At 55.2% G+C, this 25,466-nt stretch overlaps 1 protein-coding gene across 1 annotated transcript in view; it reads right to left on the minus strand.

Moving 5' to 3' along the window:
- The window catches only part of WDR90 (WD repeat domain 90), a 43,908-nt gene that overhangs the window by 3,309 nt on the left and 15,133 nt on the right, over positions 1-25,466 (minus strand). Inside the window, 38 exon segments of the mRNA XM_062503297.1 lie at positions 18-220; positions 383-505; positions 693-773; positions 1,195-1,325; positions 1,409-1,509; positions 1,590-1,735; positions 2,784-2,868; positions 3,894-4,014; positions 4,278-4,386; positions 4,797-4,895; positions 5,483-5,584; positions 5,991-6,099; positions 6,764-6,816; positions 7,168-7,221; positions 8,299-8,342; positions 8,449-8,530; positions 9,445-9,503; positions 11,039-11,123; positions 11,525-11,644; positions 12,660-12,803; positions 13,743-13,873; positions 14,324-14,510; positions 14,595-14,717; positions 15,356-15,527; positions 16,379-16,490; positions 16,955-17,123; positions 17,366-17,556; positions 18,751-18,910; positions 19,678-19,799; positions 20,419-20,521; positions 21,412-21,512; positions 22,482-22,649; positions 23,060-23,179; positions 23,580-23,617; positions 23,700-23,833; positions 24,343-24,471; positions 24,748-24,915; positions 25,295-25,425. Coding sequence (XP_062359281.1) covers positions 18-220; positions 383-505; positions 693-773; positions 1,195-1,325; positions 1,409-1,509; positions 1,590-1,735; positions 2,784-2,868; positions 3,894-4,014; positions 4,278-4,386; positions 4,797-4,895; positions 5,483-5,584; positions 5,991-6,099; positions 6,764-6,816; positions 7,168-7,221; positions 8,299-8,342; positions 8,449-8,530; positions 9,445-9,503; positions 11,039-11,123; positions 11,525-11,644; positions 12,660-12,803; positions 13,743-13,873; positions 14,324-14,510; positions 14,595-14,717; positions 15,356-15,527; positions 16,379-16,490; positions 16,955-17,123; positions 17,366-17,556; positions 18,751-18,910; positions 19,678-19,799; positions 20,419-20,521; positions 21,412-21,512; positions 22,482-22,649; positions 23,060-23,179; positions 23,580-23,617; positions 23,700-23,833; positions 24,343-24,471; positions 24,748-24,915; positions 25,295-25,425 — 4,510 coding nt within the window.

Consider the following 25,466-nt stretch of genomic DNA (forward strand, 5'->3'; position numbering starts at 1 on the left):
ATGGGAAGGATACTAACGGGAAGGTGGCAGCAGCGGCCAGTTTGGTGTAGACAGCAGTGCTGGGTGGTCCCTGGCTGTGGCAGGAGAAGAGGAAGGGTGGAGGGAGGCAGTGCTTGTAGCAGAACTCAGCTGGGAAGAGGCCTGACTGCTGGCTGGCTTCTGGCAGGTCTGTCTTGGAGGCCACAAAGACACAGGGGATCTGGCTGTCCATGTAGTGTTGCTGCAGAGACAGGGAAACACCAGCCAGGGGTTAAGGACCAACCCCTGGGAGAGGCAGGGCTGCCACTAAGGCTGATGTCCCCCATGCCCCTGGTGAAGTCAAGTAGGAAGCCTGTGGTCACCCAGGACACCTGTAAAGTCCCCCAGGGTCCCTGCCAGTTACCTTATAGATGCTGGCACAGTAGCTGAAAGATTTGGGGTCGCTCAGGCTGTAGATGAAGCAGGCGACGTCGCAGGCTGTGTCCGACGGCTTCGTGAACGCAGTGTCAGCACTGACCTCACACAGCTGGAGCAGAGGGGACAGGGGGTGTGGCACAGCAGTGTCCCAGGGGTCAGCTGCTCCTCACACTAGCACACGGACTGTGCCAGCAAAGCCACAGCCACCGCTCAGCCCCATGTGCCAGGATATGGGGACACAGCCCAGCCCTGCTGAGAGCCAAACACAGCACAACTCCTTGCACTCCCAGACTTACTATGAGGTACTTCTCCTGGCCATTGACCTGCACTGTGTTGATGGTGTGGAAGGATGGCTGTCCTGGGTTCTCCCTCTGGGCCTGTCACCAAGGAAAACACCATCTCAGGCACTGGAGACACAAGCAGTGCTGGGTGAGGGACAGTGTTTCACACTGCCCTGAGCCCTCCTGGCCTGACAGCCACCTAAAGAGCAGCCAGGACCTGTCATGAGATGTGGGGCTGTTCCTAACAGGCAGGGAAAGTCAGCACTGCTGTGGTCAGGCTGGAGAAAGGTACAGCCCCTCGGGACAAGCAGAGGGTACAGCCCCACTACATTAGCCAGGATGAAGGACGCCAAAGCCACCAGCACTGAGCGGGTGTGAAGCACAGGCAGGGAGGGCACCACAAGGGGCCTGGCCACAGATAGGGAGGTGCCACCAAGGGACAGATCGCCCCCAGGACCCCCAGCTGTGCCTCCTGCTCCGCCCTGAGAGCGTGGCCAGCCAGGGAGCAGCCACTCACCGCCAGACTCCTGCCGAGGAAGGCCTGCAGGAAGGCAGACTTGCCTGCGCCCCGCGCTCCCAGCACCTTGCACAGGAAGACATTCCTCTGGGTCTGCCCTTTCTCCAGGTCAATCCTCTTCTCCCGGGTCACTGGCAGGAGAGATGCTAGTGAGAGCCAGGAGGGACCTGAGCTGTGACAGAAGGGGAGGGCATGGGGAGGGCTCTCACTGTACCTGTGAGAGCTTGGGTCTGGGAATCCTGCTCTGAGAGGATGGGGTAGCCCAAGTAGCCCAGACACTCCAGGCAGTGCCGTACATCCAGGTAAGCCACAAGCCTGGAGAGACAGAGCACGCCAGGAGGGTCAGCAAAGGCTGAGGGATGTGACCAAGGGCCAGGGAGAGGGACTGAGCTTACGTCCACTGGCAGAGGAATCCATGCAGGGAAAGCAGGCCTTTATCAGTGGTGCATACCGTGTTGTAGAGCTCGGGGCCCCAGGGCACGCAGGGGAACACGCTGAAGAAGTTCTGCAGCTCCGTGTGTGACAGGGCTCCATCCTGGTCCTGCCAAAATACAGCGAGTCACCAGGGGAGGCAGGACCCAGCCCGTGCCCAGAGGGGCACACGGACCACCTCCCTTCTGTGGAACATCACAGGGATGCTGCCAATGGCAGGAATCGATTGACTGCAGCGAGGCCGGAGCTGGGCGAGCTCACAGAACCTGTGCCTCAGGGACTGCCAGCACTGCACAACAGCAAACATGCTTTGGGACTGCAGCTGCAACCAGGCAGGACCTGTCCACGCCCATCCCACAGCCCTGAGCTGCTGTTCCTGGCATTCCTGGAGCCAGCTGTCCCACTGCAGCCTGCATCAGCCCAGACTGGCCTTCCACAGGCCAACTCAGCACTCAGGCTGCTGTGCCTGAAGGGAACCTGCTGGTACCTGGGCACCCAGGGATGTGCATCCATCCAGTTCTGCCATTCCCCATGGCCACAGAGCTGACCTGGATACACAGGGATGTGTGTCCACTCTCTGCTGCCATTCCTGAGCCTCTTCCCATTGTCACCGAGCTGCCATACCCCAGATGCACATCAACATCTGAATAGCCAGTCTGAGCAGGTGCATGCAGATCCAATATAACCCTTCTCCTACTCTCAAAGAGCCCGAGTTTGGCACAAACGTGTTGCTTTCTCTCCCTCTCTCCAACCTGGCAGCCCTCCACCAGGCTGGCAGATGCTGGTCCATGGCTGCTGGCCAGCAGCTGTGCCCGCTTTCCTGCCTACTTCCCTGCCTGCTGCAGCCAGGCACTACAAGGGCCATGCCACCTTGATGCCAACTCAGACCCAGTCCCTCAAAGTCTAAACTGCCCTTTGGTCAAGAGTAGTGACCACAACCCCACATCCCTGACAGGCCATTAGACAACCTACAGCTCGCTGTGGCCACTTCCTGCTCCCAAAGCCTCCAAAGAGGGAATGCTGTGGCAAAGGAAAGCCCTTCCCTGGTGCTCTGTGGGCTCCCTGGCACAGAAGGGTGGTTAGAGGAGCACATGTGCCCATGTGTGTGGGCCCAGCAGAGCATCCAGCTCCCCTGGAGCCCCTGCGCTGCTGCCCACCTTGTCGTGCTTCTCAAAGAGCCTCTGCAGGAACTGGTATCCCAAGTGGTTGAGCTCCGTGGAGCAGCCGGGGGGCACGCGGAACCTGTTGGGAAAATCATGGAATCATTTAGGCTGGAAAACCCCTCTATGATTGAGTGTTCCAACACTGTCAAGGCCACTGCTCACCCATGTCCCCAAGTGCCACATCTACATGGCTATAAATCCATCCAGGGATGAGGGGACTACACCACTGCCCTGGGCAGCTGTGCCAGTGCCTGATGACTCTTTCAGTGAAGAAATTTTTCCTACTACCCAACCTCAACCTCCAGTTTATCTTTCATACCTTACTCTCCAGTTCAGACACCCAAATGAGCCTCCTCAAGCCCTGAACAAAGGGCAGTGTGTGAACACATCTCACCCAGAGGACACAGCTCTCCACTCCCTCCCCACTCAAGGTCAGCAGCTGCCTCCAGGCCTGGCTATTCCTTGACACAGCCCCCTTATTTTGGGGACAATCCCTTGAGGATGCACAGTAGCCTCTCCTTGGCACATCCCAAGCAGCCCAGGAGATGCTATGCCCTCACTCTGCCTCATGCCCAGGGCTTCAGCAGGGCATAGCAGTGCCCTGGGGTGCCATCCACCAGCATGCCCCTGTCACCTCCCTGCAGCCTGCTCTCTGGGAAGAGGAGGAGGCAGCTCCCAAGCCGAACCCTTCCATTCTTGCCAGCTTCTCATCTCCAGAGTGGCAGGGAGCAGAGAAGAGACAGCAGCTGCACAATCAGCCGCGAGGGCTATGCTCAATGAGCTCAATGCTCCTGACAGAGCCGTTCTGCCTCACTCAGCCAGGGACAGAGCAGCCTCCAAAACCCCTTGCTGATGTCAAGGGAAGACTGGGATTTCTTTCCCCACCTTCCTCTCTGCCTAAATCAGCAGACCCAAGGCCTGCTGTACTTGTCCCCAATCCCACGTGTCAGCTCCTGCCTGAGGGGAAGGCGAGGACTGCAAAGCTGACCCTGACCTAAGGGCCCACAGCAGCTCCTGGGGTGCAGGAATGATCCAGCCAAGGTGCTGGGGATGCTGAGCCATGCACCACGGGAATGTACCCCCTGCCCAGCCCTGGACACACACTGTGGGTGTAGGTAGTCATCTGTCAGCTCCAGCTCGTCGTCGTAGCCAAAGCGGCGCAGGATGGTCCAGGTGGTCTCGTGCCGGCCCCTCTGGATGAAGAGGGTGTTGAGGAAGAGGAAGCCTGCAGGAGAGATTGGGGGCTCAGCCACAGTGGAGTCAGTTCAGGCTCAGGGATCCACTTCTCAGACATGCTTTCCTTGGGAAACAGACTACTGGGACAGAGAGATCTAGCAACCACAGCAAGCTTGTTTTAACATGAGGCACTAATTAGGCTGGGAATGAGAGGCAGGGGGCTTAGGCCAAGGACAGGGCCCCCAGGGATGTGCTGAAGGAGGTAGATCCTCCCTGTCCCTAGGAAGGAGCAGGGAGTCCTCAAGCTCTTACCGTTCAAGGTGAGGCCGTTGTCCTGCACCCCATCTGTCGTGTTCTTCCACACAACCATCTTCACATCCTCCAGGGCCTGGGGAGCCAGGGGGTTTCCAAAACAAGACTTCTGCCTCCCAAGAGAATGAAGGCCACTGTCAGCAAAGCACTCTGAGAGCACAATCCTGTCTCACCAGGTTCCCCCTCCCCTGGCAAGGAATGGGGTTTCAGGGAGGGAAAATCCACCCCACTCATGGATTTCTGCCTGAGGCCTTGACTCAACCTTTTCTCTTCAGCATCCCAATAATTTAGGACCCTCAGCATCTCCACAGCCTCCTGGTCTTCCCATGGCAGAGCAAATTCAGCCCAAGCTTAGAAAGATGGAACCCCACATGCTCAGAGACACACCCTGTGGTGCTTTAGCTGTGCCACAGAAACACCAATCAGGAACAGGATGGCTGTGCCAGGAGAGGGGCAGCTTCCCTGCTAGAAAGGGAATCCTGAGCACTGGGGAACTCCTCAGCTCAGCAGCCACCCTACCTGGAAGTAGTTGAGCTCATCATCACTGAGGATCTGGTTGTTGTCCTGGTCCGAGAGGTTGAAGATCCGGGTCAGTGCTCGAGCACAGGCGGGTTTGAGCTGCAAGGACCAACCACGGTGACAATTACAGGGTACCAGCCACAGCCTAGCCCCTTCCCCTGCAGCCCCCCACACAGTGGGGTCCCTTCCTGCACTTCTAGGCCAGTACCACAGACACCTTGGAGGTGGGAATCATGGAATCATTAAGGTTGGAAAATCACTCCAAGATCTGAGTCCAGCTGTTCCCCCCCAGCACCGCCAAGGCCACCCCTAGCCCATGTCCCCAACTTCCACATCCACAGAGCTTTTAAATCCTTCCAGGAATGGTGACTCCACCTGTGCCAGTGCCTGACCACCATGAAGAAATTTTTCCTAATATCCAATCTAAAGTCAGAGATGACAATCCATGGGGAATTTTTCTTCCAGACCCTTCCCTCCACAACCAACACACAGCCTGGAGCATGAGGGCTTCTGCCCCATCACACCCAAGTCCTTGCAGGTGTCTGTCTGCCCAGCTGGCTATACTGAGCACAGGAAATGGGCACTGTTCCCTTGGCCTGTCTGTGCCAGCCCCAACCCTCCAATTCCTTTCCAAAAACTCCAGCCCAGAGTAGTGTGTTGGGAAGGAGACTCATCCAGGAGCCCACCTGCTTCTCCTCTGGGTCGTAGAGTGGGGCAGTGGGGTGCAGCACAGCTTTCTGAGCGTAGTAGAAGAGCTCAGAGATGTTCTTGAGGTTCTTGGCAGAGCACTGGGGATTCAGAGAAGAGACAGCCCTGATGAAAAGGGCAGGAGGAGGACGATATAACCTCCCCAAGCCAGACTAGCTACGTCTCGAAGCCCAGAGCAACATCTGTCCACCATGAGGAAAAATCAAAAGGGACACTCTCCTGGGTTTTGTCTGGCTTTGCTGTCCCCATTCCGCAGCCCCAGAAGCAACAAAGCCCATGTGGAGAGCCACAGAGGGCAGACACCAAAAGCTGCTCCTTGCAAGGGGTAAAGGACAGAAAGCCCAAAGGACAGGCTCTCAATCCCTGGACATGGGAACTTGTGCAGAGCAAGATCATCAGGGCAGCTCTCCAGGAGCACAGAGACTCCCTGACTCCTAGCTGACTGCCCCTCAGGGAGGCTCTGCACACTCCCTCCAGCTCTCTCACCTCCACACAAGTCTCAATCTCCGAGAACTGGTTCATGATGGGCAGGATGACCTCCATGGAGCTGCCCATCTGCAGGTCAGACTTGTTTCCCACTAAAATAATGGGGATTCTAGAAAAGACACAGAGCACAAGTGAGGCCACCCCTCTCTTGGTCCCAATGCTATCCCAGCCACTGGTGCTTCCATGGGCAGGTCAGGGAGGCTCCAGCTCCCCTCTGCAAGGTCCAGAGCAGCCTTCCTGCCTCCCACAGCCGGGAGCATCCATCTGGAGAAGCAGTCTGCCTGATCCTGCTTATGCTTTCACCCAGCAACAATATGTTGCCTCTAATCCAGCACAGCAGCCTTCTGCCCAAGAGATCCACACACAGACTGAAGCTTCTGTGCCCCCAGATCCCCCTGGCAGCTGCCTCTCCCTGTTTGGCTGAGAAGAGATCAAGGGGGGAGAAGGATCCCTCCTCAGTAACCCCCTGCCTCAACTGATCTCTGGTGCAGAGGAGTCCCCATGTGCTTCTGCTGTAAGTGGTCTGCCCACAAACAACAGTCCTGAAATGGTTTTGGTTGGGAAGAACCTTTAAGCTCATCTCATCCCACCCCCTGCCATGGGCAGGGGCATCCCCATTAGACCATGGCTCCAAGCCCCACTCAACCTGGCCTGGATCAAACCACAAAGCTGGTTTGCTCTCAGTACCCACAGAAGGAGGTGAGGGTGGTGGGCACCCCACAGCCCCCAAAATCCCCCAATTTTGCACCCACAGATCACACCTCACACAGTACCTGGATCCCTTTTCAAGTCCCCCATTCACCATGGGGATCCACTTTGTGCGAATCTGAAAGGTGAGCAGAGGGAAAGGGCTGTCAGGACAGGCTGGGGAGGGAGAGGCAGCTCCCAGGCAGGCAGGACCAGGGCCCTGCTCCCTGGCATTCCCTCACACCAGCAGGCAGAGAAGGTCCAGGGATGCTGGACACCAGCACCAGGATGCAACAAGCCTGTTGTCCTGTTTTGAGGGAGCAACCTTGGGCAGGGCTCAGCTTCTGCTTGCAGGAGTCTCTGACCCAAAATCCCACAGAGCTGGGGGCTATCATTATGTGTCCACACCACAGGGCAGCACAGAAACCCCAGGGCTGGGAACCCCCTCTGGCCCTGCTGCCAGAGCAGGGCTGTGGTGGGGACCCATTACCTTGTCAATGGTGGCCTCCTTGGTGACATCGTACACCATGCAGACCACGTTGGCCTGCAAGAGAAGCAGGAGAGGGTGGTGAAAGGGTCCCTGCCACACTCGTGGCAGCAGGGAATGCCAGCTGAGCTGCCAAGGAAACGCAGTGGCCGAGCGTACATGAGCACGCACACATACACAGCCCCTGACCGGGCCACCCTCTGCACCAGCCCATGAGCTGCTGGGAGCAGCTCCCCTGCCTCAGGAGCTGCTGCTCCCATGCCCACTGGCCAGGATCCCCCTCCCACACCACCCGTGTCCTGACCCTCCTCCCCTCCTGACCCTGTGCAGATGAGGCTTTGTCAAAAGCAGACAGGAGGGATCACTGGTCCTTTCAGGAGAGAGTTTAATGCTAATCCGAGGACACACAAGGGTTTAGGCAGGATTTCCTGGAGCCATTTAAAGCCTCTGTGTACTCCTGCTGTCTGGATGGAGGGAGCAGGGCTCCCATGCCCACCTCCTCAGCTGTTAGCCACCAGGGTTGGGAGATTAAATAGCTTTGCTCACATGAAAGAGATGGTTTTATTATCCATAATTAAAAGGTCCTCATGTCTGCACAGTCAAGGTTAATCCCAGGGCAAAAAGCAGCTGGGTCCACCCCAGCCAGACAACTTAATTATTCCTCCATGGCTGCTCCGAGGGCTCCCTCATCCATCCCTGCCCAGTGCTCGCCAGGGGCTCCAGCTCCCAAATTAACTCTTCTGTGCCACCGCTTCATCAGGCAGCCACAGGGATCTAATGCAGGGAGCAGGGGTCTTGCCCAAACCCGCCAACTGCTTCTCCCTGTTCTGAGTCTGTGGGGAATGTCCCGAGGCTGAGAGCACAACATCTGCTCTGCAGCCTCCTCCACCTCCCACGGGCAGTGAGCTGCCCCTGCCGCTCACCTTCTGGAGGCTCCCCGGAGGGCTTGGACAAGCCACACACAACAGCTTACAAGACAGAGCAGGATTAAACAAGCCTCTAAACAAACCAGGAGCATTAATCCATGGATCACCAACTGCCTGTGCCTCTCTGGGTGGTTAACGGGGAGGGGAGCAGCCATGTGCCCCTTAGGGACCACGGCCCCTTGTTCCTGTCCTGGTCAGCTCTGCTCACCTTGGCGATCTCCTCCTGCAGCTCCTCCTCCGTCTGCTCTGACTCTGGAAGGGAAATTAAGCCATCACCACCTGTCCAGGCAGGAGCACCCCTTCCCAATCCCCTCAGCCAGGCAGGGAAGGTGAGAAGCCAGGTAGGACAGGGCCCTACCTGAGTAGTCCACTATGTGTGTGGGGACCTTCTCAGGAGTGACATCGGCTGGGATCGTGATCTCCTCTGCCCGGGGGGGAACCTGCAAATCCAGCACACCCCATCCAGCCACAGCCAGCCGGCAGGACAGGTGACAAGGACTTCAGACCCAAACATGGCTGCTACCAGAGTGGGATGAGCTGTGAATCACAGATTGCTCTTGGCCCACCAAGCTGCAGCAGCCCCCTGCACTCCAGCACTCGCACAGGCAGTGTCCTCGAGGTAGAACTTCCACCTGTCTCCCTCACACGAGCTCCTGATCCCAGTGGAGATAAGGCCTGGGCACTCCCTGGATTCCTCTGGGAGCAGCGCTGAGTTGATTGGGCTGGGCCGGGCTGGGAGCAGGGAAGGATTGCAGGGCTGGTCCCCCCAAACCCCTGAGCTGATGGTGCCCAGCACACCACCATGGAGGGCACCAGCTGTTCACGGCCAGTGGGAGGAACCACATGAGGCACAGAAAAAATGTGCCTGGACAGACTGATCCCATTTCCCTATCCAAACTATGCTGGGACAGCGAGATGTGGAGGGGGGCACAGGCTGGCTGGATACTGCTGCTCACAGCTGGCCCGGCTTGGAGCACCAAACCCATCTCCAGAGGGTACAGCAGGCAGGGAATGGGGCCTGGCCCCTTCCAAGGGCTCTGTGATGATGCCAGCCCTGCAGTGCTGGTGCCAGCGACCCCCAACAGCAGCAGCAAGTGGGGCCCTGGGAGGGCCTCCTCAGGGCAGAGAGAGCCCTGCAACTCAGGATCACCTCCGAAGTCGGAATCAGAGCACAAACTGAGGAAAACACCACCTCAGCTGAAGCACCGTGAGGTCCTCACTGACCTCGCCTGAACCCCAGGAGCTGTGAGCACCTCCCAGACACCCCCATCTCCAGCAGGGACACTGGGGACAGAGCTGCTCCACGCAGCGAGGGGGTTCGAGCTGGGGGTGTGCGCGTCCCCTCCCCACTCACCTCTTCAGGAAACTCCTCTCCCACCAGAGCCATGATCAGGGACGTCTTCCCCACCTGGGCTAGGAAATAAAGGGAGGACGTCGACATTGGTACCGGCAGGGCAGAGCTTGAAGAGACAGCGGCAGATGGGAGCCATGATCGGAGCCAGGGCTTGTGACAATGACACCGACGTAGCCCGGGGCCACGGAGGGGCCCGGTCTCTCCCCCGGTCCTGTCAGTAACGGGGGGCCCCACCTGGCCCCCCGCCCGCCCTCGCCCTTCCCCTGAAGGAGAACTCTCTCCGCCGGGATCCCCGTGCCCCCTCTCCCTTCCCGAGCTGGAGGAGCCTCCCCCGACCCCGTGCCCCCGCGCCCCTCACCCTCCCCGAGCAGGAGGATCCTCACGTCCCGTTTCATGGCGGCGCAGCCGCCTCCCGCCCCACTTCCGGCCGCACCATCGAGCGGCGGCGCAGAGCGGCGCGGCACGGCGCCCCCTAGCGGGACAAGCGCACCGAGACCTCCAGCGTCCGTCTTTCATAGTTTATTGAAGAAAACAGAAAATTTAACGGCAACAAACGGCGAACGGGGCCGTGAAACACATTCCAGGGCCGGAAGGGCCCGCAAACGGGCCAGCCGCTGCCGTCGGCCCCTACAGCCGTGAGGGCGGAGGTTTGGGCCTGGTTGCGGCCGGAGCCGGGGCCTGTCCCGGGGCGGGCCCCGCTGCAGAAGAGGCGCTGGTCCAGGGCCAGCGCGGCTCAGGCACCCGTGAGCTCCCACACGAGGACGGCGCTGTGGGAGGCCGTGAGGAGGCGGCGGCCGGAGGGCGCGAAGCGGCAGAGGTGCACGGTGTCATCATGGCCGGCGTAGTCCTGCGGGTCCCCGGCAGGGCAGGGCTGCAGCCGCAGCAGCCGGTCTGGAGATAGGAGCAGCTCAGGACTGGGCCACGAGGCTCCGACTGTTCCTGATTACCCTCCAGACCTGGTCCCTGGGGTTTGTCCTTCCCTGTCACTCACAGACCTCCATCTCTAGTTCCTGACAGAAGCACCATTTGTGGTCACCTCTCACCCTTGTTCCATGTCTTGTTCTAGCTGGAAGCATCATTCCCCTTCAGCCTCAGTCCCCATCCATGTCTTTTCCCCATCAGAAGCCCTGTTTCCAATTACCCCCAGCCCCTCCTCATGTCTTTTCCCTGCCAGAACCCCTGTTTCCAGTCACCCCCAGGCTCTCTCCCCACTGCCGAGCTGGAATTTGAGTCATTGAACTGAGTGACACAGAACAAACTGCTCCAGGAATGAGGTGCCCTTGCCAGGAGCAGAGTTCTGCCTGTCCCCGCACTGTGGGAAGGTCCCTGCTGCCTCAGAGGCTGCAGCTCACACAGCCACAGAAATGGAGACAGCCCAGAACCCCAGGAAGTCACTCCAGTAACAAACCCTGCCCGTGGACAAGAAGGATTTTGACCTCATGGCATCTCATTTCTGACCCGGGAGTCTCCTGGAGGTTTCTCCTTGCCCTGGACTGTAGTTCCCAGGTTTGATGACATGTCTCTTGTTTCAAGGAATAAGGACACTTGTTTCCCCTCTGGCAGAAGGAGAGGCCCAGGCACCCGCAGCACTCACCACCAAAGCCGATGGCCATGAAAGGTGCAGACGGGGACAGGCTGAGGGACGTGGCAAAGGCTGGCAGGGGGATCTTCCTGAGAACCTGCAGCCCAGCAAGAGAAACACCGGCAGCTCAGAGGGTGAAGGTAGCACCCAGAGCTGTGCAGCCACAGCCCTAAGGAGGGTAATGGGAGGCTGAGGGTGCACAGCTCCAAAAACTGCCCCGGGCATCCAGGAGACAACGGGGAGAGTGTTAATGCTCTGAAAGTCCCGCCTTCCCCTCCAGTGGGATCAGGGAGTGGCTGGCTGCCAGGATGCAGCCAGAGGCAGAGGCAGGGCTCTGCTCCTGGGGCACACTTGGGAGTTTCCAAGATGAAAATCTCTTCCCTAAGGGAGCCCACCGGAGCTTCCCGGAGCCCACCCCACCCCTGTGACCGAGGGAAACACACAGGGCAGCTCTGCCAGCCCCCACTGTCCCCACTGCCCGTGGCAGGCAACGGGTACCTGTTTCTTCCTCAGGCTGTAGAACAAAGCTTCCTTCTGCAGCCCAAAGCCCACGTAGACCAGGACACTGTGCTCCCAAGGGCAGAAGGCAGCCAGACTGGGTGGAAGGCTGTCCAGACCCTGGTGAGGGAAACCAAAGGCAACAAAAGTGAGGTTGGAGCAGTGGGACATGAGTATGGTGGAGGCTGCTTCCTCCCTCTTGCATTCCCATCTCAGGCTCAGGGAAAGCAAGGAACAACCACACCCTGCCATAGAAACCTCAAGCAAATAGTTTAGTGTTGTAGGAGCAGGTCCCATGAGAGTTCAACAGGTTGAATTCCCACTGAGATATTATTGCTGCATGGCCTTGAAGCTGGGGATGTGGTTATGGATCAGTTTAACAGAAGAAAACAGGGCCCAGGAAGCAGATCTTGAGCAGTAGATGCAAGATCAAACCTTCACACTGTAGGGAGAACTGTCATGAGCTTCTTTCCAGAGGAAATCCATTTTTTTGGAAATAAACAAGAACTGTTGACAGAACCCAGCTGCTGTATGGCCCAGGCTGAGGCACTGCCTCTTGCCCCCCAAGAACACCCAGCTCCCTTCTGTCTGCCAATGTCACCTGTACCAGGGAGCATCTCCATCCTCTCCAACACAGATCTTCCTGCTTTTCTAGCAGATATCCTGCTGCCCAAACCTTACCCCTGGGCTGGAGCCAAAGGCTTCTGCCAAACAGCAGGGATACACAGGGCTGAGTACTTGGCTCTGGGAAGCCACCACCACGCTCCTGGCTCAGAACATTCACGCTCCTCAGGAGGGTCAGAATTAGCAGTACGCTCATAATTAGCTCTCCCTCCTGCACACCATGCTCACTGCTGCCCGGGCTCTGCTTTGCTGGCACAGGGCTGTCAGCTCTTTGCAGATGCAGTTTAGGACTCCTCATGCTTAAAAGTCAGTGCTTCAGGGCAGTCTGGCACTGCTACACTTTCCACACCCAAGAAGGTGCACTGGCAGCATACTCTGTGAACGGGACTAACAGAGATGCCTTTCCTAAGTACACACTCATCTCTCAGAGCCCTGTGCCTCCCTCCTCCATATCTGCTGGTGTCCAGCCTCAGACCAGGAGCAAGCAGTGCCTGGCAGGTGCCACACTCACCTCAGGGTCAGCAGGAGCTGGGAAGCTGAGCCAGTCGAGGAGCTCACACTTGTCCTGGAGCCAATTGGAGACCCAGACGCTGACTCGGCGGTCGGAGCTGCTGGCCAGCCAGAGTTCCCCTCCTTCTACCCCCAAGTCATGGTACTATGGAGCAGAAACTTAACCCTGTCATTCTGGGGGCACAGAGGCTTTGAAGGAAGGGGACAGTAAAGAGTGGGACAGGAACTCATGGGAATATGGGGCTTGTGTTTAAGGGATCAAAACAAGGATTAACCTCTCTTTGGCTGGAAGTGTCCAAAGCCAGGCTGGACAGGGCTTGGAGCAACCCAGTCTAGTGAGAGGGGTCCATGGCAGGGAGCTGGAAATAGATGATTTTTTAAGGTCCTTTTCAACCCAAATCCTGGTCTGAATGACACAGTTCTCTTCCCTGGGACACCCTCTAAATTTGTAAATCTCCTAAGGGAGTTATTTCCTACACCACGTGTCCCCTAACAACGTCCTTCACCTCAAATCAGAGATGATTTCCTCAGTCTCAGATTACCAAGAAACACAGCCTTGCAGTGTAGATTATCTTAAAAGATTGAGAACTTAGGGAAAACTATTCTCATTTCTGCTGTGCAAAGGAAAAAAACTCTCCACGAAGAGGACGACAAAGGAGGTACTCAAACCATCCCACTGCTGTACAGCCAAGTCTGCTCAGCTCCACAGAGGAACGGTACAGGCTGCCAAAGAGCCTTTCTGGGGGCACAGGGGCTGCAAGCTCACAGCCTGGGCTGCTCCTGAGGGGTGCTGCTCCCCAAGAGCCTGTGGCACAGGCTCATGTCACACCTTGGTGCAGGGTGTCAACAACTGCCACCAAAGGTCCCCCTGCAGGCACAGCCTCACTTGGGCTGCATCTGCAACACATGGAGCTTTATTCCAATGAATATATCTCTGGAAAAACTGATCGGAAGTTGCTGGAGGGGGTGGAGGAAGATTTCCAGAGAGGAAAAGCAAGGGACACCAAAGCAGACTTGTTGACCATGCTGCTTCCCAGAGCTGTGCTGTGATATGTGGGGACTGGACTCCCTCCTGAGGTCTCACCTGCTTCCTGATGCACTGGAGAACAGTGATGGGGGAGCCTCTGTGGTCAGCCAGGACATGGATGGTCATCCCAGTGCGAGGGCTGCTGATAGCCACTATCCCATCCTTGCCCCCTGATAAGATCATTTCCCCTGTTGGCAGAGGAAAGAATGGGACACTTCTTGCAGGAGCAAAAAAAGGTTAGAGGAGAAAGGTCTAAGACAATGGATCCCACTGTCCTGAAACACTGTGAAAGGTTGGGAACATCCCAGTCAAGGGCTGGGTATGATGAGATGTCTCAGAGACACCCATTAAACTGCCACACCAAAGACCCACAGTAGATGATAAAACAAAGGTGTTTGTTGTACCCAAATCCCTTGGCTATCCCAGAGCCAGTGCACCTCCCCTGTCCCACCCACCACGTGCTCAGCTGGCAGAGTCACCAGTGCTCACTTGAGACAAGTTCTGTGGCTCTCCCTGGCGCTGGGGTTTTGGGCAGGTCACCAAGCCACAGAGCAGCTGGAGGTCAAGGTAAACCCAGGCAACACCAAGCTACATTCCCCAAGCTCACATGTCCCCACTGTCACCTCAGGCAGCCTCACCATCAGTGGAGTAGGTGATTGCTGTCAGTGCAGCAGTGTGGGGGTGCATTTTCAGCTCCATCTCTGTCCTGGAAACACTGAACACACGGACAGTGCCATCACTGTACCCTGCCACCACGTGCTGGCTCTCACCAGGACAAGGCCACACCCCAACGGGACGAGGCTTCCAGGCCAGGCACTGGCAGCTCTGCAAAGAAATTGCCAGAGACCTGGTGACATGGGACAATTCCCTGAGCCAAGAGGAAGGGAGTAATGTGCTACAAACACTTACCTGGTTGAGCACCTGGAACTGCACCACCAGCTCTGTGCTGCCCAGAGCCCAGATCCTCACGCTGCCATCCTCCCCACACGTGGCACAGTGACTCTCATCAGGACTAAAGCACACGTCAGTCACCTGCTCCAGGGAAAAGGCAGAGAACAGGGGCTCTATGGGTGCCACAACCCAGAGCGCATCTATTGCTTTTTAACTTCTTTCTTCAGCTGCCCTGCCCCCTAATCCCCCAGGATTCTGCTCATGGGAGACATCAGATGAGAGGGAATATAAATGAAGGCACAGAGCTTTGCTTTTGGGGTAACAGGACAAGAGGAAATGTCCTCAACTTGCACCAGAGAGGATTTAGATTGAATTAACAGGAAGCATTTCTTCACAGAAAGGCTTGTAAAGCACTGGCACAGGCTGCCCAAGGCTATGGTGGAGTCACCATATCCAAGAGTGTTCAAAAAATGGGTTGATGTGGCACTCAGGGACATCATTTAATGGTGAATGTCATGATGATGCTGGGTTGGTGCTTGGACTTGATAATCTTAAAGGTCTTTTCCAACCTTGTCAATCATGGGAAAGAGTAAACCCAGCCCCAAAGGCAGGACCAGGCACTGTGCACAGTAAACCTAACCCCAAAGGTAGGACCAGGCAAGGTGCACTGCAAGCTGTCATAAAATACCTTGTCTCCTACCATCTGAACCTTTTTTTCTTGTAGCAGAAAGATACCGTGAAGCAACAGCAAAACTCAAAGCGGGTCCAGCCCCTCTGACCTTGTTCTTGTGGCCGCTGATGAGTCGGATGCTGGTGCTCTCCACCCAGTTGATGTACCACAGGGTCCCTGCTGTAGTGCCCACAATTCCCATTTCCAGGGAGTCATCAAAAGCTGCGCTCACAATCGTCCCATCTAGGGTGATCTCGTGCTCCAGCAGGACTGAGCCACACCTAGAGAAAGGCAGGGTGGGAGAAGGACTAACTCAGATGTTGGAACAGCCACTCTGCCTGCTTTAAATCCAACATTCTAATGAACCACTTCAATGAGGGGGTCCTGTCCATGGTACAGTGACTGGGAGAGCTGCGTTTGTTCATCCTGGGAGAGCTCAGAGACCTTTCCAGGGCCTAAAGGGGCTCCAGGAGAGCTGGAGAAGGATTTGGGACAAGAGCCTGGAGTGACAGAACAAGGGAGAGAGGCTTCCTACTTCCAGAGGGCAGGATATAGGCATATGGGGAAGGAATTCTTTCCATGAGGGTGGGAGGTCCTGGCACAGGTTGCCCACAGAAGCTGGGCCTGCTCCATCCTTGGAAGTGTCCAAGACCAGGTTGGAGAGAGCTTGGAGCTACCTGGGATTGTGAAAAGTGTCCCCACCCATGGCAGGGAGAGTTAGAATGGGATGGTCTCAAAGGTTCCTTCCCACCCAAACCATTCCATGATTCTGTGATTTGCACTTCAACCATCTTTTTACAGGGAAGAAAAAAAATATGGCATGCAATAGCATGAGAAAGGAAACAAAGGCAATGTACTTCCCTTAATTCTCCTAAAGGAATTCCTACAAAGCACTGACACAAACTTCAGGCACGATAAACACCCACTTCCACTATTAGGAGGGTTCAGCTACCTGTGGCAAGAATTCAGTCAAAAGATCCAAACAGAAAGAATCAGCAGTCACAGGATGGAGAGAAAAAGCTAAGGATGAAGAGTAGCAGGAGGAGCGTGGTTGCAAGTGGTGTCTGTCTGTGAAAAGCCACCCCTCAGACAGGTCCTGGGGGCTGCCAGGTGAGGGGCCACGAGCTCCTACCTGGCATTGGGCCCTTTCAGCCTCAGCTCCTGCACAGTGGCCACGGACCACAGACGGATGCACTTGGTGTTGCTGCCGCTCACCAGCCGGTTGTGCCGACACACCAGCACACCTGGGGAGGAAGGGCACCTGTCATTGTTCCAAGGGTGGTCCTGACAGCCATTTGGGCGGGAAAGTGGGAGGGTTCTACAGCCCAACAGTGTTTATTACAGATTAGAGGTCTGTAGGTGCTTTGGCACAGGCTGCCCAGATCGGTGTTTGAATCTTTCAGGGATGGTGAGTCCAACAGCTTGTGGGTGTGGTGCTCAGGGACATGGTTTAATGCTGGACCTGGCAGTGCTGGGTTACTGGTTGGACCTGATGATCTTAGAGACCTTTTCCAACCTTAATGATTCTATGAAGCCCCCAGGAAACCCAGGACCCTGAGAAAACCAGGTCACAGATCCATTGCCACCCCACATATCTTGCATCCAACACAGCAAACTGGTTTTCCAAGCACAGCTGAAATGGGAAGTCTGCAAGCTCATGGCTTCTTTCCCAACACATTCCCCATTACAGCCCTGACACTGCACCCACCGATCTCGCCCTCATCAGCCTCCCATATCATGAAGCAGGAATTGGTCTCTGTGTCCCACACACAGATCTGGCCTGAGTTGGTCCCAGTGTAAAGGAGAGCATCAGCACCATAGCAGAGAGATGTCAGCTCCACCAGCCCCAGTATGTCTGGGGCAGGGGCGCGATGAACCTGCCAGAGAACAAAAAAACAGGAATGTCAAAGGGAATGAACATGCTTAGATACATCAGGAGAAGAAAAAAATCCTCCTCTTCTCAATTCCTGCAGTTAATGCCCCAAATACAACCAAAAGCTGCTTGTGCACAGTCAGTATCACCTCACTGAGAGAAATCATCACAGAGCCCTCACCAGGGGCTTGGAAAATAAGTCAGAGATGCTGAAAATAAACCTTAAAAGGTAAAAGGAAGGTTTACCTTGGGTCTGACAGCAGTTCCCTGCTGCTCCAACAGCCAAAACATCACAGCTCCCTTCCCCACACAGGCCAGGTCTTGGTGAGTGACAGGGCTAAAAGCCAGGTCATGGAGAGGCTCCGAGATACAAGTGGAAAGCATGAGCTCATAAGTGTGGGTGCTCCACAGAGCCATAGTCTGGTCACTGTAGTCCCCTAAGGAGAAGGGGAAAGACAGGAGGAAGAATTCTGCTGCCTCAGGATGCTCACAAGCATCCACACAGCACACACACATCAACTGTGTCACTCTCTCATCCAGCTGTTAGGAGACAACTGTCCCAAACACCATTCCAGGATGGACACAACTGTGCTCAGCACAAGCTGCGTGACACAAGAGATGCTCGTTAAGGACAGACAGAACTGGCCCAGCACTTCATACTGGAGGTTGTAGCAAACCTATCCTGGCAGTAGAGTCATTTGGAGCAGCCAGGGCTGGGATTGCAGCAGGCACAGCAGTTATCTTGCTGTTTCTCCATCCTTAGGAGTCACCTCAGGGAATGTCCCACACAAACTCTCCAGTGACACTGGGCACTCAGGGCTAACCCTGTCTTGGCAAGGAACAGGATGTCACCTTTGCCAATGTCCCAGCTGAGGTAGGAGTTGACCTGCATGGAAGCCACCACAGCTGGGTGGGAGCAGAAGGCATTGGCCTCAGTGATGGCAAAATTCCCAAGCTTCCAGAGAGCTCAGGAGAACAGTGCTCTCCTGCTGCCTTTCCCAGGCTCCACAAGTTCTGTGGAGACTTTCAGCTTTTCCCTCCCCTGCAGCCCAGACCAGAGCTGGGAGAGCTCCTCTCCCACATTGCTCCCTGAACAGCACAAAGCTCCCTTTCTCTCCAGCAAAGCCTGCTTTTTCTTCCCAAAGGCAGCCTCACCAGCCTGGAGCAAGCGTATTGCCTGCTCCACAGGTCCCCTCTCATGCAAAACAAGAGCTTCCTAATTGCATGTTGTCCTTTAAACGTCCCCTGCCTGAACAAAACAGACAGCTTGAGCATCCATCCTGTGCTGGCATGGCTGCCTGGCAGGAGGCTCACAGTTGGGAGCCTGGCTACTTCTGTCCAAGTCCATCTAGGCAGCAATAACAAGTCCAGAAGAAGGCTTTTCCCTCTGCACACTATAAATAGTAACCACAAACCATTTACAGGGGGTTTAAGAAGCACCAGTGAGTCAGGAGAAAAAAGCTGTAACTGCTGCATTCCCTGCTGTCCCAAGGATACCATGGAACAGCTTCCTACCCATGAGCCTGCTGCACATCTAGCAGGTATTTGGTGCTCACAGCACCCTCCTGCCATAAGCTGTCTGCTCTGGGGTGCACCCCTACACCCACAGCTGCTGTTACAGGAGTGCTCACCTATGGTGACAAGGAACCTGTCATCCCAGGAGAATGCCATGGCTTGCACTTGTGTCTCATGGTGGAACAGCTCTGCTGTGCAGGCCCCATCCTGGGTGCTCCAGATGCAGATCTGACAGTGGGAGTCTCCAGCCTTCTTCCCTGAGGCAGAGGCAAGAACCTAACAGAACAATGTGTAAGTAATTAGAAAATGCTCATTAGCCTTAACAGTTTGTTCAGTCCTGCATTAAAGGGATGTGGTTGGCAAATGGAGAATTCAAAGAAATAACCATTCAGCTGATGGCAGGAGGAAAAGGCAGCATCATCCAGAGAAACAGAACAGCCTTTAGAGAATCACAGAATCAATGAGGTTGCAAGAGATCTCCAAGATCATCTATCCAACGTGTGACTGATCCCCACCTTGTCCCCAGTCCAGAGCACTGAGTGCCACACCCAGCTCCTCCTTGGACAACTCCAGGGATGGAGACTTGACCACTACTGGGCAGCCTCTACCAATGCTTGGCAATCCCTTTCCATGGACAAATTCTTCCTGATGTTCAGCCTGAACCTCCCCTGGCACAGCCTGAGGCTGTTTCCCTTGTTCCGTCCCTGTTCCCTGGGAGCAGAGCCTGACCCCCACCAGCTGCCCCCTCCTGTCAGGGAGTTGTGGAGACCCAGAAGGTCCCACCTGAGCCACCTTTTCTCCAGACTGAGCCCTTTTCAGCTGCTCCTCATCAGACTTGTGCTCTAGCCCCTTCCCCAGCTCTGTTCACTTCTCTGGACACGCTCCAGCCCACACTGAGCCAGCACAACAGATAGCTAGCTGACTCCAAAATAACTTCCATAGCCTCCAGGCAGAAGGAGGAACAGACAAATGGGGTTTTAGGCTGTGGGACTGCAAAGTGACAGGGACAAGCCCTGGCCTGGGGCAGCAGCAGCCTCTCGTACCTGGGCATGGTGGCTGAGAGTGAGTGTGGAGATCTCCTGGGCGTGGCCCAGCCAATGGCTCTGGGACCCCGAGTGCAGGTCTTCAACCACGATGATGCAGCCACAGGAGTAGGCGAAGAAGCCTGGCAGAGAAGGGGGAGGAGAGGGGATGTTTTCATGGAAAGGCTGCACATACAGCCCCCACCACAACCCACGTGGAAAATTCTATGATTCATTAATACGTAAAAGCTGACTCTTTGATGCAGCTGAGCAGCAGCAGGTTGGGAGTGGGGTGAAATCTCACTTTCCCTAACCTGAATAAAGAAGAGCTGCTGCGCATCATTCCAGCTGGAGAAAGGAGACAGGATGGGCTTTGTGAGCTCCCCTCCTGCTCTGTCCACTCAACAACTGGAGCCCGAGTCCCCCTCACCAACTAAAGCCTGCCAACAGCAAAGAGCTACTGGATTTTACCAACACAAAGAAATCCTGTGTTCAAGCAAAGATGCCAATCTCACAGTCAGAAAATCATAATTTCACTCAGCACACACCCCTAGAATCACAGAATAGAACCACTCCTGGGTTGGGCTGGAAGGGACCTTAAAACTCATCTCATTCCACCCTTGCCATGGGTAGGGAGACCTTCCACTATGCCAGGCTGCTCCAAGCCCTGTCCAACCTGGCTTTGGACACTTTCAGGGATCCAGGGGAAGCCACAGCTTCTCTGGCAACACATCCCCCCATGCCAGAGCATTCCCAGTGTACCTGTATCTGGGTTCCACACCATATTCCCTCTGCCATTCCCATTGTAGCCAATCACTGCTTTCAGCTTCAGCACCTCACTGCCTGCTGGAGGAGACAAGAAACTCTGCAAGAAAAACAGACACTGGCTTAAAATAATCTCTGAAAGAATGGTCTGGTCAGGTGCATCAACACCCACACAGGAAAAAGTGAGTGTCCTCAAACACACATCCCACACAAATCTTTGCCAATACTCAAACAATTCCATAGCGGAAGAGACAAATAATATTCCATAACAAAAGAGACACTGCCCCAGCACAGTCAGGCACAGATGCTTTCAGATGGGGCACAAAACAGGCTGGCAGCAAATGCTCAGCTGAGGAGCAGCTGCTAATCCCGCTGGGAAAGAGTTCCATGGGTTTGGCTGACTTGGGATGCAGATATTTCAATACGAAGGGAACTGGGAGAAAAATGCTGCCAGGTGGAGGGATAGAGCAGAGAACTGGGAGTGAAATCTGGGTGTAGCTGCTCTCCCAGCACTAGCAGCAGAGCTTAGGGAAGGGCTGAGTTAAGGCTCTGTTTTATTCCTGCTGTGTTTATTAACAGAGCAGGAGCTATGCCATGCCTCTCCTCACTACGCTCCATGGATTTGCTTTCCCCAGCCTGCTCTGCCAATGCAGCTGCTCACAAATATGGGAGCACAATGAATCACTCCATTGCTCACTCATCTTTCACTTTCAATAGCACATGCCATTTTGAAGCCTTTTGAATAAAAATGTATGCAGATTTGGGCAACACCAAGAGAGTTGAGCACAACTCACTTTTTACTAGTCTGGGAAGGGTTACATGTAGAGAAGAACAGGGAATCAACGTTAGGATTTCTCACTGAACATCAGCACAGGGGTATATTTCCCAAATTGCTTTCCAACAGAGAACAAAATGGAAACAATTTGGAAAATCCACCTACCCTAGCCCCAAAATGCCTATTCTCCACCTGGTAACCAGCACAACTCTCACCTGGGGGAGCACTGATGCCTTGAAGCGAGGAGTGAAATGCCGGTAGGAATCTGGGCGGACGGAACACTGGGACTTGGGAGGTTTGGTCCTCTTCCTGGGTTCTGCCACACAAAGGAGACAACAGCACCTATGGGATGCTGCTCCTGGGAAGGGTTTGGGAGCAGCACCCAGGCTGTGGCTTGCTTATATTCAGGTGCTGTACATGTGAGAACACACACAATCCAAAAATCAAACTGCAGTGTTACATGTGGCAAATCCCAGGTGGGAAGGGATCCACAAGGATCATGAGTCCAACACCTGGCCCAGCACAGACACCCCAACAATCCCACCCTGTGCCTCAGAGCATCATCCAAGCTTTCCTGGAGCTCTGGCAACTATGCCCATTTCCTGGGGAGCCTGTTCTGTGCCTGATACCCTCTGGGGGAAGAACCTTTTCCTGATATGCAGCCTAACCCTCCCTGACACAGCTCCAGCCATTCCCTGGGTTCCTTCCCCACTCAGTCACACCACAATGCAAACAGCCTAAGGACACCCACACCTCATGCTCCAGGCATCCCTGTGAAACCACAAGCCCCACAGCTCCAGGACTGTAACAGGGGGCAGTTTTATCCTGAGGCTTTCCAACAAGTCCTGGCAGGGCTGAGTGCTGGCAGCTGCCTGCTCCTGGCAGGTTGCCACACCCTGCTGCAGCTCCCAGGCTGTGCAGCTATTAATAGAGCCATTGGGAGCTTTAATTGCAGCTGGATTTAATGGGACATGCCACTCAGAGATGATACTGGCTCCAGGCTGAAGACAGGCTTCTGGTGTGCCCAGAAGCAGCAGCAGGGAAAGTGCCAGAAAAATGAGCAGTTTTAGGGATCAGTATGAGCTGCCCTCAATACTGACTTCCCTTGGAAGGTCATGCTCAAGGCAAAACTCTTAAGGAACATGTTGCAGCCTCACAGCTCAGAGGACGGGTCTGGGTCTCTCTGCCCTGTAACAGTAATGATCTTTCTTTGGTTTTGGGGGAATAGACCAAGCAGCCATGCAGGCCTACAGCTCTGTACAAACTGGCTATTATCCTGATTTACCGTTTGCTGGTTTTTCAGGAGACCTCAGACTCTCCTGCCTCACAGCAGGTTCCTCATTCCCATCTGATTCCACCAGAAGGACTGAGACATCTTTGTGCCCATTTGCCACCTTCCTGCTGCTGCCTGGCAGATCTGCTTCCTCCTCCCTGTCTGACTCGGAGAATATACCTGGGAGAAAAATCAGTGGGATGATGGAGCCAACCATGTCCTTCAGGACCACTTCATATGTGCCTGACCCCTTGACTTCTGGCAGTGCCATTCCCCTGCTCTGTGGAACAGTCCAGCTGTTAAGGTGGAGGGCAAAGCAGACAATTCTTATTAAGAATGACCAACAAGGTGTTTAGCACAGAGAAGCTGTGCCAGCAGCTCAGTATGTGAAGGAGAGCAGAGGATAAAGGGTTGCTGAACCCCAGCACCTCTGGGCTTTGCCTAGCACAGGGGAAGGAACTGCAGCCTGGTCTGTCAAGTCTGCCAGAAGGAATCATAGGTAGGGATGGCTCCAAGGATGTTGCTGAACTAGGCACGTTTTTCCTAAAACTAGGTTAATTTTCCCCTTTCCCACAAGCAGTTCCTCTTACCATGAAATCCTGCTGGGTGGGCAGAGCTGATATCCAAACAAGGTGGAGAGGACAGTGATGGAAGAGGCACTGTCTGCCGAGGGGTGTCAAAGACATCCTTGGGCTCCTCAGAGCTGCTATCTGGGAAAAGAAAAGGCTTGGTGTCACTTCCTTCACCTCATGCTCCTCTCATCCTTCTGGATGGTGACACCTCCAAGCTCAGTTTTCCAGCTTCCATAGAAGCCACTTCTCTGTGTTTTAAGAAAGAGAGGGACAGAAAGAGAAGGACAGTGAGAGAGAAAAGACAGAGGAGATGGAGGCGGAGAAAGACAGAAGGCAAAAGTTGAAAATCTACCAGAAAGCCTGGAGTGGCTCTGCTCAGAACATGCCCACCTAGGCAGACTGAGGGGTGCCAATTCACTTGAGATTGCCCTTCAAGGCCAATTAACTGGTTTGCCCCCTCAGGGAAGGAACCATCCCCCACAGATCCCTACCCTCTGGAAAAGCTGCCAGCACAACTCATGGGAAGAGGCAAGCTCACCTGACCTCAGCAGCAGAGTGGACGTGGGGGAATGAGCCCTGGGAAGGTGAGAAGACTGGAGTCACACAGGGATGTGGCACGGAAATGGGACACAGGGAAGGCACTGCCCAGCAGCATTACCTGCCTGGGGATGACCTGACTGGAGGTGGAGCTAGGAAATCCCAGAGGAAGATGGCATCCCCAACGCTGATGATGTGCTCTTGGTCAGGGGTGAATGCAACCTGGTGCACAGGCTCTGAGTGGCCAATGAACACCTAGGAGAGAGCATGCCTTGTACCCACCTGTCCTGTTGGGATGGGGTTACTCACTCCCTGTCCTGCACAGCCAGGGTCTACAGGCCTCAGAAAAGGTCCAGAAGAGAATCTATCACACCTACAGCTCTCACACCTATGGGCTGATCAATCAGGGGTCAACTTCCAACACACTCATTTGGGGAAGGAAGCAACAGCTGAAGAGTCCAAAGTCATATCCTGCCTCTGAAGCCTTGGGTGAGCCATTTTCCTCTCCACCTGGCCCTGTTCCTAACACAGAGCTATCACCTGCCTCTGTCCTTTATAGGGGCTCTCACTAGGGTGTTCTGGCAGCCCCAGCCTGTGCCCACTGCTGGGCACTGTTACCATGTGGGATCACAGATGGCATTTCTCTGCTGGGCAAACTAGGACTGGGCACACTGGGCAAAGTAATACAGAGCCCACTTGCTGCTCTCTTCTCTGGGGATTCAGCAGGGCAGCACCATCCCCTTCCCTCCCTGTGTGGGCAGTACCTGGAAGTTGATGTTGAAGCGCATCCGATAGTCCCACACTTTGATGACCTTGTCACCAGCAGTGAGAAGGTACTGGCCATCCTTGCTCAGTGCCAAGGAGGAACAGGTCAGCTTGTGAACAGGGGACACCTGAGGACAAGAAATGGCACCAGCAACCTTAGCTGGGCTGGTTCATATCCTTATTTACACATCAGCAAGTGAACAGCAGTGTGACAGTGCAGAAAACAAGGACAAGCTCAGGTTCACCCTGAGCATGAGCACAACGGGACAGCTGCAGGCTTCCCACCTGTGTTTCTTTGAAGCCTGTGAACTCCAGGAGAAGTTTTTCTCTCATTTGACCTCCCAGGGAGTCATGAAGTGCCCAGCCCCCACAGGAGACCTCAGGGACGAATTTCAGTGTCCTACCTCTCGCACCAGTCGTCCAGTTTTTGCATCAAGCACAAGGATTTTATTGGAAGAAGTGGATACCAGGAGCTCACCCTGAAGCACAGGACCAAAGCAGACCTTCACTGCAGAGTCCATCACAGTGCAGGTGCTGTGCAGGTCAAGGATACTGATGTCCACCCTCAGCAGCTGTGGAACAAAGAGCCACTGAACAACCATTGCAGGAACCTCAGGATTGCTCGCCATGCTCCTAACATGAGGCTATGGAGTCGCCTGGACCCTTCCCTTCCCACTTAATGAGGGGCTGCAGGTCCAGGTGATGCCCAGGAGAGCAGGTCAAGAGAGGTGAGAGCTGACAGTCTCCACAGCACCTCTCCACATTATCTTTCTAGAGAGGAATGAAGCCAGAGAAGAAACCTTGGATTTGTTATTTCTGTCTCACAGAAGGGAGAACAGGGAGCTCACTGTCAGCTGGTGCCCCATGCCCTGATCCACCTCCCTGGATGCTGCCTGTGGAGTTTCCAGGGGACACCCCTATCCCCAGGAGCAAAAGCAGTCTGCTGGGTACCTCATCGAGTGAGCAGGCCTCCATCACTGTCACGACGTACTTGGAGGGCCCCACGAAGGCCAGCAGGCGACTGTCCCCACTCACCACCAGAGTGTCCATGCCACTGCCAGCATCCCGGGCCACCACATTGCCTGGGGGACACAGCAAGAGAGTGAGGAGGAACAAAGCCCAC

The sequence above is a fragment of the Cinclus cinclus genome, chromosome 16 (assembly GCF_963662255.1).
Source record: "Cinclus cinclus chromosome 16, bCinCin1.1, whole genome shotgun sequence".
Lineage (NCBI taxonomy): Eukaryota > Metazoa > Chordata > Aves > Passeriformes > Cinclidae > Cinclus > Cinclus cinclus.